This window comes from Mixophyes fleayi, chromosome 9 (genome assembly GCF_038048845.1).
Source record: "Mixophyes fleayi isolate aMixFle1 chromosome 9, aMixFle1.hap1, whole genome shotgun sequence".
Taxonomy (NCBI): domain Eukaryota; kingdom Metazoa; phylum Chordata; class Amphibia; order Anura; family Limnodynastidae; genus Mixophyes; species Mixophyes fleayi.
This window is the reverse complement of record NC_134410.1, coordinates 66,755,094-66,767,907: the sequence shown is the minus strand read 5'-3', so window position 1 is coordinate 66,767,907 and position 12,814 is coordinate 66,755,094. Positions and strand designations below refer to the sequence as shown.

Here is a 12,814-nt window from a genome sequence, read left to right as displayed (position 1 = left end):
TATTATATACGCTCAGAGGTGTTTTTTGTGTTCCTGCTCATGTGAATAAGGAATTAACACCTTTTCTTAAGGCTGCCAGGGAGTCAGTACAGAAAATGACTCTGAGGTCACCCCCTAATATCTTGTTTTTACATTTGAGTACAGAGGAATCTACGCAGGTTCTTTTCACAGGAGCAATACTTTGCACTCTGCTGGGGCTGCCATCTTGTCATACTAAACCATGGGCACAAATATCCAAAAATGGACTCATGACGACACAAAATAGCAAGTCCAATGTAGGACCACAGTTTTTTAAATGAGAATGTATGTCTCAACTTCTGTATATCCAGCCTGTGATTTACCGCAATGACACTGCTTATCCATTAAGTTTTAGTCTGTCTGGAATTTGTCATTCTGTAATCTGTCATTTCACTCTTTTTTTGCAGGTAAATGGAAGTGATGCTTTATATAAATATGAAGAGATTGTATTAGAGAGGGTAAGTTTGAAAAACAATGTGACTCCTTACTGACAGTCATTCTCTCTCTGATGTTCCATGCTTTCAGTAAACTACTAGATATACATTTTTTGCCCCCACCCACCCCCCAAACTTCCTTTTATTCAATTTTAATATTGGTATCTATGCTTTGGTATTTATAAACTTTGCAGGGAAACTCAGGCTTGGGATTCAGCATTGCTGGTGGAATTGATAATCCGCACGTTCCTGATGATCCTGGAATATTCATCACAAAGATTATTCCTGGAGGAGCTGCAGCAATGGATGGGAGACTAGGGTGAGAGATGGTCATCGTTATCACTAACAATAGGAAGCATCATTATCCTATTTTCAACTTCCACTGACTTTTTTAATGTATATTCATCCACTGACTCTCCAGAAATATTGTATAGCCAATATGCTTTGCTCTCTGTGCAGAGTGACTGACTGCGTCCTGCGTGTCAATGACGTAGATGTAACGGAGGTTGTGCATAGTAAAGCAGTGGAGGCTCTGAAGGAGGCTGGTCCTGTTGTGAGGCTTCTAGTCCGGCGCAGACAGAGTCCTCCAGAGACCATTGTGGAGGTTAATCTACTTAAAGGACCTAAAGGTCAGTGTGTAAAAGATCAATGTGGACTGAAAGATAGATAAAGTCCAGTTATATTGTTTGGTGCCTTTTCATCTCCAATTTGGGGATTTCATGATTTTATTGACTTTTACAGATTCCTGGATTTTCTGTTTATATTTTTATTGAAATGTATACACTGATGTGGTGTCAGTAATTTTGAAAAATGCAAACTGAATAAATCACTAATTTGTGTTGTCAAGTGATTTATGGTCTGTGGTGAGAGTTAGTTAAAACATAGTTATCAGAAAATAAGTTCTTGAATTTCCATCTGTGCCATTTACCAGCTAAAATACTAGCTACATTTAACCACTTGGTGGCAGCACCAATACTAGATATTGTAATTTTGCTAAGCCTAAAATAAATGCTAGGTGCCTAATTCTGATAGTGGGATTTATTGTACAGGTAAATAAGTATACAATCACTGCATAGTTAGAATGTAAATGCAAAGGCATGCCAAATACATGACCATATATTACAAATAAACAATTGCCCAAAAAACAGATGCATCGGGATTTGCAGTTGTAATGTTTTCTCATTTTTCCTCAGGGCTGGGGTTCAGTATTGCTGGAGGCATTGGGAACCAGCACATTCCAGGGGACAACAGCATCTACATTACTAAGATTATTGAAGGGGGAGCAGCACAGAAAGATGGAAGACTGCAGATTGGAGACAGACTTTTGGCAGTGAGTGTCAGATTGTTTAACAGTAACCCAACAGCAGGAACATATTTTGTCTCTTTTCAGTAATCGTCTGCTATCTCTTGTCTTGTCGCAGGTGAATAACACTAACCTGCAGGATGTCAGACATGAAGAGGCAGTGGCTGCACTGAAGAACACCTCCGATATGGTTTATCTTAAAGTAGCTAAACCTGGCCCCGTTCACCTCAATGAGATTTATGCTCCCCCTGACTATGCCAGCAGTGAGTATAATCTTGATGCAACATTGATTTGTCAGTGACTTTGGGCTAGATTTACTAAGCTGCGGGTTTGAAAAAGTGGGGATGTTGCCTATAGCAACCAATCAGATTCTAGCTGTCATTTATTTAGTACCTAGTACAAAATGAGAGCTAGAATCTAATTGGTTGCTATAGGCAACATCCCTACTTTTTCAAATCCGCAGCTTAGTAAATATAGCCCTTTGTGTTAAATATGTCTTATACAAGTGCTTATTATAATGACAGTGCTGCTGTTTAAAGATATTTATAAAAGTGGAGTGGGCAGAAAGTGTTAAATTGGTATGAAAGGAGTAGAAAACTTGCAGCCACTTTGCAACATTTATAGTAAAGAAGTCATTCTTGAGTAGGATGTGAGCTGTTCTCGGCACACTCAAATCCAGCCTTGGGAGAATGCTTTGGCCACATACGTTCCATTGCTGGCCTCAGCTCAATAGATGTTGGTTGAGGTTAATTGGCATAAACAACTTTTGTAACCTAAAAAAGTTTTTAAGACTTTTTAAATTGCTTTCAATTTTTTTTTTTTCAAAACAACTTTACTTTAACAGGATTTTATTAATAAACGATAAATAGAATACACCATATTTCAAAAAAATTAATTTCCTGCCATTATAATGTAAAGTAGATTAGCGACTGAACTCACAAATCCTACTACTCCAGAAATCATTCATACTGCACTGTGAGGATACCACCCTTAGCTGGGATGGCAGTTACCCTCTGTGGGATTCAACTCACTCGGGTAGACCAGAATATATCCAAAATAAGACTTTATTACGACAGCACAACACTACAAGACGTTCACAAGTTACAGGGTAAATGGTAGCATGTATCCTCCAGCAGCCTCTTGCAGTTAGCACTCCAAAGTAATAATCTCAGTCTCTTTCAGAGTCTTATCCTCCCGCAATATTTCCACTACCGATTAGCAAAACAGTTACTGGCTCACACAGACCCTGTCCTTGTAGGGTTTCCTTCAGCGGCACCACGATGCCTGGCCCAGAGTTCTTTTCGCTGATGTCTTGTACACAAGGATCCTCCAAGCTAGAATAGCTCCCTTGACATTCTGCTCTCCCTATCTTCTCTGCTGTATACACAGGAAGTGGGGTCAAAAAGTCTCAAACCTCCCCCTTACAGAAGGGGTCTCTCAGTGGACACTTTAGCTGTTAGACATACTATCCTGGTTACCTTGATTTTACAATGGAATGGCTTGACTCAATTGGCTATTTTGGCTGGATACACTAAACATGAGGTTACAATATTACATCAGGGAATTACACTGTACGCTTACATGAAACAAAACTTTTGACACATTGCATCAGCAGTGTACGGCATCCGAGTCTGTGATACATTTTGATACAATAACATTTATATTGATACATATTGATACATTTCCCAATGCTATTTCACCTAATATATTACTGTGGAGGCACATTGTATATCATCTAGAAGTTCTAACCTAATTACCTCTCAGATTACCTGTTGATCTAGCTAATTAACATGGGCTGCCAGCTAGTTAACTCAGACATTGTTCTGATTACAAACCAAATCTAAGCTGCACCTCATAACAATGGACATTTGAGACAAATGGTAATTACATTAGCTAGCACAAGCAAAATGGCTGCTGCTGTCCAGTTAGTTTCACACAGTATGGCAATATTCTTTATATTTATACTACATACAATATCGCAGGTAATAGCAAGGGCAAAATTTACCTAACAACATGAAATGATAATACACATAATACACCGATGCTCTGGTGTATATACTTAGACTGGGCCAAGGATTAAAAAGTACATTAAACTATACCATAATTTCCTGGAACCAAAAACTGACACTGCGGAATCGTTTGAGGCGGCATGGCTTCGGGATACTGGTAGAGTTCTGGATCAGGAGGGATGGTCCCGGCTAAGGGTGAGAATCTCCAAAATCTCCATTAACACCTCAATACGAGAAAACACATTTAAAGTATATACAAGATGGTATCTAGTGCCTTCAAAGCTTCATATAATATATCCTGGCACTTCAGACGCATGTTGGAGAGGTTGTGGGGAGGTGGGCTCATTCTACCACATATGGTGGACATGCCCTAGTGTTTCAAATTTGTGGTCCCAGGTGGCTGACCTAATGACAAGAATCTTAGATGTTGAGGTGTTACCTGATCCAATGGTTATGCTGCTATGCTCCCGGGTCAAAGGCCTAACTAAACAGGCAGATAGACTTGTTCAACACATCTGTGCCGCTACTCGCCTCCAGATAGCGAAGGAATGGAAGTCCCTCCATTCACCTAGCCTCCAAAGTGTAGTCTCTCGTGTGTGGTACATGGCCTCTATGGAATACATCACCAGCCTTCTCCATGACAAAATTATAAATTTCAATAAGGTGTGGAACTTTTGGTACTCCTTTCATCAAGCAAATATGCCCGCTACTTAAAAGGCTATTTTATTCAGAAGCTCTTACCAGGTCCTCCCCCCCATCCCTCCCCCCCCCCCTCCCTCCTCTTTCTCTCTTCTATCTCTCTCTCTAAAAAATAAAAAAATAAAAACAGCATCGATATAGAGTTCCAGGGCAGTTGAGTCTTCCAACATCCTTGGCTGGGTCAGCCTATCCCCTTTCCATGGGTTAACTTACTGCTTTTTTTATGTTTAGGAATTTGTGTAACAATATGTCATTTGCCTGAGTACATTAAACCGTGAGAAACGGGTGACGAATACAAAGTTCTCTGTCCAGCAGCACCCCGTTTCCTCACATGCACATATGTACAAATGTGCCCTAAATTGAAGACCGCACAGCAGTGTATCTCCAGTTAGTCTCTGAGTTTAAAGGAACCCAACAGTATTCTGCAGTAGTGATGCCAGACCAAGCCTGAGGAGGGACACTCCCTAAACATTGCTGTTACTTTATGTCCATGATAAGAGACACACAAGTGTCTATTGAACATGGTGTCTAGCCTGAGGTTAACATTTCCATTCACATAGCATCTAAAGTGATATATAGCTAATTCATAAACACTAGTCACTCCCACATTAGTAAAGGTAATCCTGTGATGTCATCGTGCTATGTCACTAAGGATTTCCCTATTGTGGTGCAGGCCGTGGAACAGCCACAGGAGCCACAATCAGCTCTCCTCTGTCAGGAAGAACATATAGTTGGTGTATTACTAATAGATTTTTTTTACTTTACTTCTATTACTACTCTATTATTGACCTTTAGGATCCTCTGGTACCTCACCGGTTTAAAAAGAAAATGAGAAGAATATAAAAATTACATTTATTTCTGTCCTTACAACTGTGGAGAAAAACACTTTACTAGTTGGTATTCATAAACTTGGGAGAAGTAGATTTTGTCATAAACTAATGGTGAGGCCCTAAATAGGTGAAAGCAGAAGCAGTTAGAATGTTGAAAAGCCAGTTTATTATACATTGCCCAAATACAAATATATTTGCTCTAATGTGTTCCTGAATGTGAAAAAGTGGAAAATATTATTCTTTTCCGGGTCATTACAGAGTTAAATAAATCTACTGAAAAACATGGTATGGTACTGGGTGGTATACTGTGATATATTACTTTGATCTGCATATATAACCCAGTCATAATACTATCCAGTAATTCAATTTATTTGTTAGAAGATAAAAAAGCCTAAAAAGGTAATATGCAAACACATGTGTAAGGTCCCTTACTCACTGGCATTTTTCTTGCTTTTACTACAGTTTTTTAACATTAGTGAAAGTATGTAAATTGGTATTGGAAAAGGCCCCATACCTACTGTGGTTGGGAGCAGTTGCACACCATTGTCTATTTACTCTTGTTCACTAGATATATTGCACTCCCAGACCCTCCACTAACGCAAGTGCAAGTTCTGTTTATAAACGCATTTGGCACGCAGCGTTACTTGCTTTTTCCGAACACCATTGGGTAACCAGCCTAATGGATATGTTCTTATACAATACAAATAATAAATAAGTACATTACTAATGTTTCTCCTCTTGGGTACTGCTTAGATCTATTAGTAGTCAAAAGACATTTTCAGAAAGGATGTTGAACATTCCACAGATCCTTACAGATACTTTCACAAAACGGTTTGAACATACTTCATATCTGTCAGCCACATCCTAGACCAGGGGTGGCCAGTCAGAGACAAAGAGCCAAAAAATTATCTATAGGTACTGCAAACAGCCAAATTTACCTTTTATATGTGTGTGCATATACATGTACCCAGTATAAATATGCACAAACTTACCGTACACACATACATTGAAAATTACATAATTTACAATAACTTGCTCAGCAAGAAAACAAAATAACCAACACATTGCAAAAATGTTCAGAAAAATCATAAAATCATCCCCACGTACCACTAGATCTCACCACATGCCCCTTAAATGCCATCAAACATCCACACGTGCCCCTTAAATACCCATTAACCTCCCCACATGCTATCGGATATAACCAAATTCCCCATACATACCATCAGACCTTCCCATATACTCTATACATGCCAATCACCCCCCGCCACACATGCCTACAGACCTACACACATTCCATCATATCTCTCAAAATGCCATCACATCTCCTTACATGCCCATCAGCCTCTTCACATGCCATCAGATCTCACATGCCCCCTTACTTGCCTGCATAGATGAAGTAGGAAGAGTACACTACACTCTCTCCTTCCCTTTTTGTATTGTCTGCGACACTATGCCAGCCCTCTGCATTGATCAGAGGAAGTCGCGGCTGCTCTCGGTCAGTCTAGCAGCTGAATATTTTCCAATCTACCCCTGCTGGTGCCTGGACAACTATACTTTGTTGATGCTTGTCACAAACGCCCAGCCTGTCCCAGATACAGCATTCTGGACAGCTGGCCGTGACTGGTGTCACCTTAGTCACTTAGCAATGAATACACCTTTTCTGCCACCATAAAGGATTTATTATGGCCTTCTTACGTTCACGAAAACCACTTATTAGTGTTTCACACTTAAATCATATACACATGTAGCATGAGCCTCCCTGGGCTTCGTAAGTTCACAAAGAATCACGGAGAGTACACTAGATAAAATATGTTTAATCTGAAAAATGTTTCCAAGCTTATGTACAAAAAGGTAATTAACAAACATACAATAGGTTTGCACAAATGAGGTTCAGAAAACAAAATAGGAAATAAAACCAGAATCCCTATTACAAATGTAGGAATTGGCGTGTGAGGAGTAAACATTGAGAAGAATGGCACATTTCAGTTGTGGCAGACCCTCCTCAAAGAAGTGGACAATCTGATGTCTGAAACAAGGGATTTTTAAACCCTTTCTTGCAGGCCCCCTACCCCGCACCTTAGGAATTTTATTTTTCACCTAAGATAGATGGATGCCCAAAATGACACAAAGTTTTTCCCAAAGTAAATTTTCTATCACTAAGGTATATGTTTGGGCACCTCAGAGAATCTCTCACCTCTGATCTTTCTGCCTGGCTAAGCCCAACTCCTCTGCATACAAAAACTATTCAGAGATCTGTCTCTGGGCCTGGCTAGTTTCACAAGACAATTGACACATGCCAAGGTCAGACTCGGGTCAGTTAACAAAATACACTTTGAAAGGTTAAATAAAATATTCAGAGTTTTATACAACAGAAAATAACAATCAGTCACAGGAGCCACATTTCAAAGCTCAAAGAGCCACATGTGGCTCTAGAGTCACAGGTTGCCAACGCTGTCTTACACCATGTGAGCAATTGCCACCTTAGAAAAGGGTCACTGGTACTAATTGAGGTACACATACAGACATGATGAACCCCAAAGTTATTTGTGGATGGTTAATCATTGGTGTATGTATATTTCCACCTTTGATTTGCAGATGTGTTTTCAATAATCAAAACATTCTCATGACAAAGATATAATTTACTACTATATATGTATTCCGAAAAAAAAAAATGTGTCAGCATGTTTATTATTAAACAAAACATACACATTACAATGTCAGATCTCCTTAAAGTATTTATATGGTGTCTGTCTAAACTATTTTTTTCTGTTTGGAGCTAGTTAGTTATTTGCACTGAAATGTTGTCTTTCACTAATCTTCTATTTTTACTCTTGTCTTTCATTTTCTCACTCGTTGATCTGTCTCTTGAATTTGCAGCTTTCACTGTTGATAATCACATAAGCCATAACTCCACTCTGGGCGGATACCTGAGCAGCGTGGAAAGTAAATCTCCTTACCAACCCCCTCAAGTCACCCCATCCAGATTCTCACCTGTCCCTCGACACATGCTTGGGGAAGAAGACTTCACCAGGTGAGGCTCATGTGTAACACGACACATAGAAAACATATTTCATAGAGGCTGTCATGTACACACCAATATGTGTTATCTTGCATTCTGCAGTCATTTCATAGCATTTGTTCAGTAATACAATTAGGCTCCCAGAACTATGTGACACTGTAGCCGGGGTGATAATCAGCACATTTTGTATAGTATAGTAATCAGACAGCTTTCGAATAAGAAAAACTTTGTTGACAAGTCAGAACAGGTGTGTTCAAACATTGACAGAAAACGAAAGAACTGTAGTTTTCACCTCCCACTGCAGACACAGAACAAACACAGAAAGTATCACTGAACATGGCGACTGTACACTTCATAGCAGGGTGAGTTTATGCTGTTTATTCAATTTGTACAGAAGAGTGGTGGTCTTGACTGACTGAGAATACAACCTAGAAATGAGGCATTGTTGGAAGCAGCATATGACAAGTGATTTGGGAAATTCTCTAAAATTTGTAGCAATCCACCAGCTTTAAGTGATCATTGAGAGTATTGACAAAGTATGTTGTGCGCAGGCTCTACTGAATCTTGACAGAAAAGGAACCTTTCTCTGTAACTAAATGCAGATTAACTATATTCCTCATGTAGCAGACATTTTCATGGTTGTGATGTTAGACACGTGGAGGCAGTAGAGTTTAGTCACGCTGCTTTTCTTATGCAGAGTCTACACAAATTGAACGCTCTCTAAGCAGAACAATGCATTTGGTGAATAGTTTGTTATCATGGCAGACTTTTGGGTCTAAAAGATTTGTGTCTGTTTTATGCAATGCAATTATAATTTAGTAAAAGGGCATTTGACCATGAGAGAAGACTATTTGCTCGATTGTAGACATGTGGAGCTTCAAGTAACAGTGAACTATCAAGGATTAATATTAGAGATAAAAAAAGAGAGGAGCAGTTCTGGTTACAATCAATGTCTGGAGAAAACAAAGGAAGGAATTACTTCATCTGAGATCCATCCTTGCTAATGTAAGAGCAATTTTGTAATTTTAGGGCACTGGTGGATTAAAACTACCATAGGCACAACTCCTGCCATCCTGGTATTTATGTGACAGTTCATAACTTCTGCTGGTGTAACAATTAAGAGTGTGTGACCAAGCCTAATTGGTTAGGCTTGGGGGCAATGCCAGTATCCCGGTTTGTTGACATTAAGTGGTAGAAGCCCTGGGCCTTTACTACGTTTCTGTGGGTGATCATGCACAATAAAATATAATTCTTTCATATCCACGCCACACCATTTTCGAGTTTATATTTAATTTTAAAGCAAGCACTTCACCAAAATGGTATTAATACAAAGCAATGCTCATTCTTCAAACTTTTCACAATAACCAGCAAGTATACCGGAGCAAGCACCTAACCTTGAGCTTGCTTTATTATACTTGATATTTGTATCAGTCCTGGCTCCAGGCTACTGCCTGAGACACCTGCATTATAATCTATCACAGTTTGAGGATCCAGGGTCGCTGCATAGCAAGAGAACTTTTAGACTTGAAAATAGGTTCAGGTTTTAAGTCAAACAATACTATTCATCCCAGATTTCACTGGAAGGTTAGAGCCTATTGTATTTGATTTTTCATCAGTGACATTCATGACCTAGTGGGTTTACAGGCATAGACCATGCTATAATCTACATAAACATTAAAATATTAAAGGTGTTTTCTACTGGTGGTAGTCACTTTCCCGGTGACAGTAACACAGACACCGACATAAAAATGACGATTACCATAACTGGGACAATGAGTATATATATATATGTACATACCATAATTTAGATGTACAGCATCTCCGACACCTCTTATAGCCGTCGCCTCTAAATTGTAAATAGTCAAAAAACGGCGACTGATAAGCATGTCATTCGCGCTGCTCAGAGTGCGATTGCCGCTTTTAAGGCGGCAATGGGTGGATACGGCGCCAGAATACATTATAGAGGTGGCAGGTCCACTTATTGCCGCCTTAAATGCTGTACATCTAAATTTTGGTATGTAGATATATACTCACTGTCGCAGTGATGGTAATCGTTATTTTTATGTCGGTGTCATTGTTATCAGTGTTGCTGTTATCAGGTATACGTACCCCACCCGTTTTCTATATAAAATTATTTATTGTACCCCTCCAACCTGTTTATCACTTCCCAGAATGGTAGTTATATTTTTTTTTACACTTATTGAGCCTGTCATTCTTACGATAATGCCCAGCTAACAGCATGCATGGGAACAATTTAACAGGTTTGCAGATCTGTGTTTCCATACAGCTTTCCTGCTCCCTGATATAGTGTAGTATGCTGTATTACACATTAAAGTAAGATGCTTCAGTGAAATGGTTGCTTAGAAAGGTAGAAATTAATGGACATATCTTTTTATTAACCCTGATTATGTACTATAATTGCCTGCTGATGGAGGGCAACCATTTTCCCTCGGCTCTGTATTATATTCACTTGCAATGTCTGCTAACCCATGTCGGTATGGGATGGATCGTTATGAGAAAAGAGGTAAAGAACTATTTGAACTCAAAAGAGGGACTGTTGTAAGATATGCAGGTGGGGGTGTCATGAAATGGTCTTAGCTCTAAAGACTATAGTGAATTACGAGATTTATGAAAAAACAGTGTGATAGAGGGTGTCATTTGTGTTTTATGTATTCAAGTAACAGAACACAATGTAAATATATTAGCACACCAGGGGCAAACGCAGGATTTGTAGAGGGGGGTTTCCACACCACACCGCCAGTGGGCATGACCAGCATGCATGGGGGCATGGCTATAATTTTAGACAGTGCTTGACTGCTCTCCAACTCTGTTCAGTGCACACAGCTCTCCCTTTTCAAGCAGAGCCGTGGGAAGCGGGGACAGGGTCCAGTCACCTCAATTATGCAGTGCCCCAGGCTTGGAGGGGGTTTCCAGGCACTAGGAAAACCCTCCTCGGTTTGCCTATGCAGACTAAAAAAAACAAAGGTTTTGCAGCAATCCCACATTGACTTTAAAAATAACACTAAGTACCTTTTAAGCATGCATTCCATAGTCATTTTGCTGTCCTTCCACAAGTCATAATCTACTTTTCAAAAATCTCTCTGGATTTTGCAAAATATGACTGCCAGTTACAGGGACACAGGTTCACAGCTCTCAATATGTCATGTGAAGGCACAGGGGAGAGGAATTTACAGTACACAGAGCAGAGAGAGCTCATAGCCTCAAAGCCTCTTTGCTCACTACATAATGTGTCATGTGACTGTGATTGCCATGGTAGTTCATGGCACAGTAGAATTATAAATCATTAATAGCAGCCTGAAGAACAAACAAGGAAAATTCCAACATTCTTCTTATAGCCTGCCACTTATTTATGTAAAAAAAAAACACTTCTTTTTTTATGGGATTGCTGCTTTAAGCATAAGGAACAAATTTACCTTTAATGTAAAGGGATAGGAAACCAAACTGGAAGGCTTATATCCTACCCTTGTATGGTTTCTTCAACCAGTTATATCACACTGCTGTCCAGCACACAGAATGCATCACAATAAATGTTGTGATGTGATCATTCTTTTACTACTCTTTTAGGTATTTGCATTTATTTACAAAAAGGCTTAAGTATTCCTCCAGTTTGATAGATCTGTACTTTCATACCAATCGGGTGAAGAAAAAAAAAAGGTAAAATCTATTTTCTCTTTTATCCAATCTAGTGGACACTCATACCATGAGGTTGTATGAGAGTGCATCGAGTTGACACTTAAATAGTAAAACAGTTAATGTAATTGTTGACAGAAGCTAATCCCCTCTGCATCTCCTGTAGCTCATCAGTGTTATTTAAGTGCCCAAGGAGTTGGACTGTTTTCAGTACTGTTCTGCAGTACTTGGTCTTCCCCAGAGCAGGAATTTTTCGTGCCTAAATGACAGACGCACAGTTTACTGCTAATCTCACAGAAGACAGGGACATCAGCTGTTAAATTACAGCAGCTATCTCCTTCCCTCTTCATCCTCACAGAGGCCTTGGGTCCTCAGCAGCTAAGTACCCCACTGGGGAATAACTAGTTAATGAGGTTCCTTGTTGTAATAGAGAGAAAACTGTCTATCTTTTATCTCTGTGGTGTCATTGTTTATGGCTTGTCTGTTTTCCTTTTAAATAATAACACATAATATTTACTTGACAGATACAAGTACTATTACACACATATAGTGGTTAAAACCTGAGTAGGAGCATGTCATTTTCATATAGGACTGCTCCCCCTTCTCAGATCAGTATGTTCCATTGGAGCCAGTGCAGTAGAAGTGACAATTGGAGACAGTTGAAGAAACTCTTGAGTAGGTTAACCTCACAGACACTGCAGTATATACTGTGTCTGACTGACAGCCTGCTTTCTATCTGCGGGTACTCTGCCCCAGACATGGTTCTGGAGGGATGAGTAACTTACATCGGTTTTGTCTTGCACATATCTGTACAAATAGATATCTGTAGAATATTTACATACTTTTACTAA

The 12,814-nt window shown here is 39.4% G+C and overlaps 1 protein-coding gene across 5 annotated transcripts in view; it reads left to right on the top strand.

Moving 5' to 3' along the window:
• DLG3 (discs large MAGUK scaffold protein 3) overlaps positions 1-12,814 on the top strand; it is a 146,216-nt gene that overhangs the window by 85,687 nt on the left and 47,715 nt on the right. For 4 of the 5 annotated variants that reach the window (XM_075184494.1, XM_075184493.1, XM_075184496.1 and 1 more), the window contains 6 exons: positions 426-476; positions 647-771; positions 912-1,081; positions 1,646-1,782; positions 1,874-2,018; positions 8,171-8,324. In XM_075184494.1, coding sequence (XP_075040595.1) covers positions 426-476; positions 647-771; positions 912-1,081; positions 1,646-1,782; positions 1,874-2,018; positions 8,171-8,324 — 782 coding nt within the window. Of the gene's footprint in view, positions 1-425; positions 477-646; positions 772-911; positions 1,082-1,645; positions 1,783-1,873; positions 2,019-8,170; positions 8,325-8,595; positions 8,675-12,814 lie in introns of those variants that run through there. The other variant, XM_075184498.1, reaches the window with a different exon arrangement.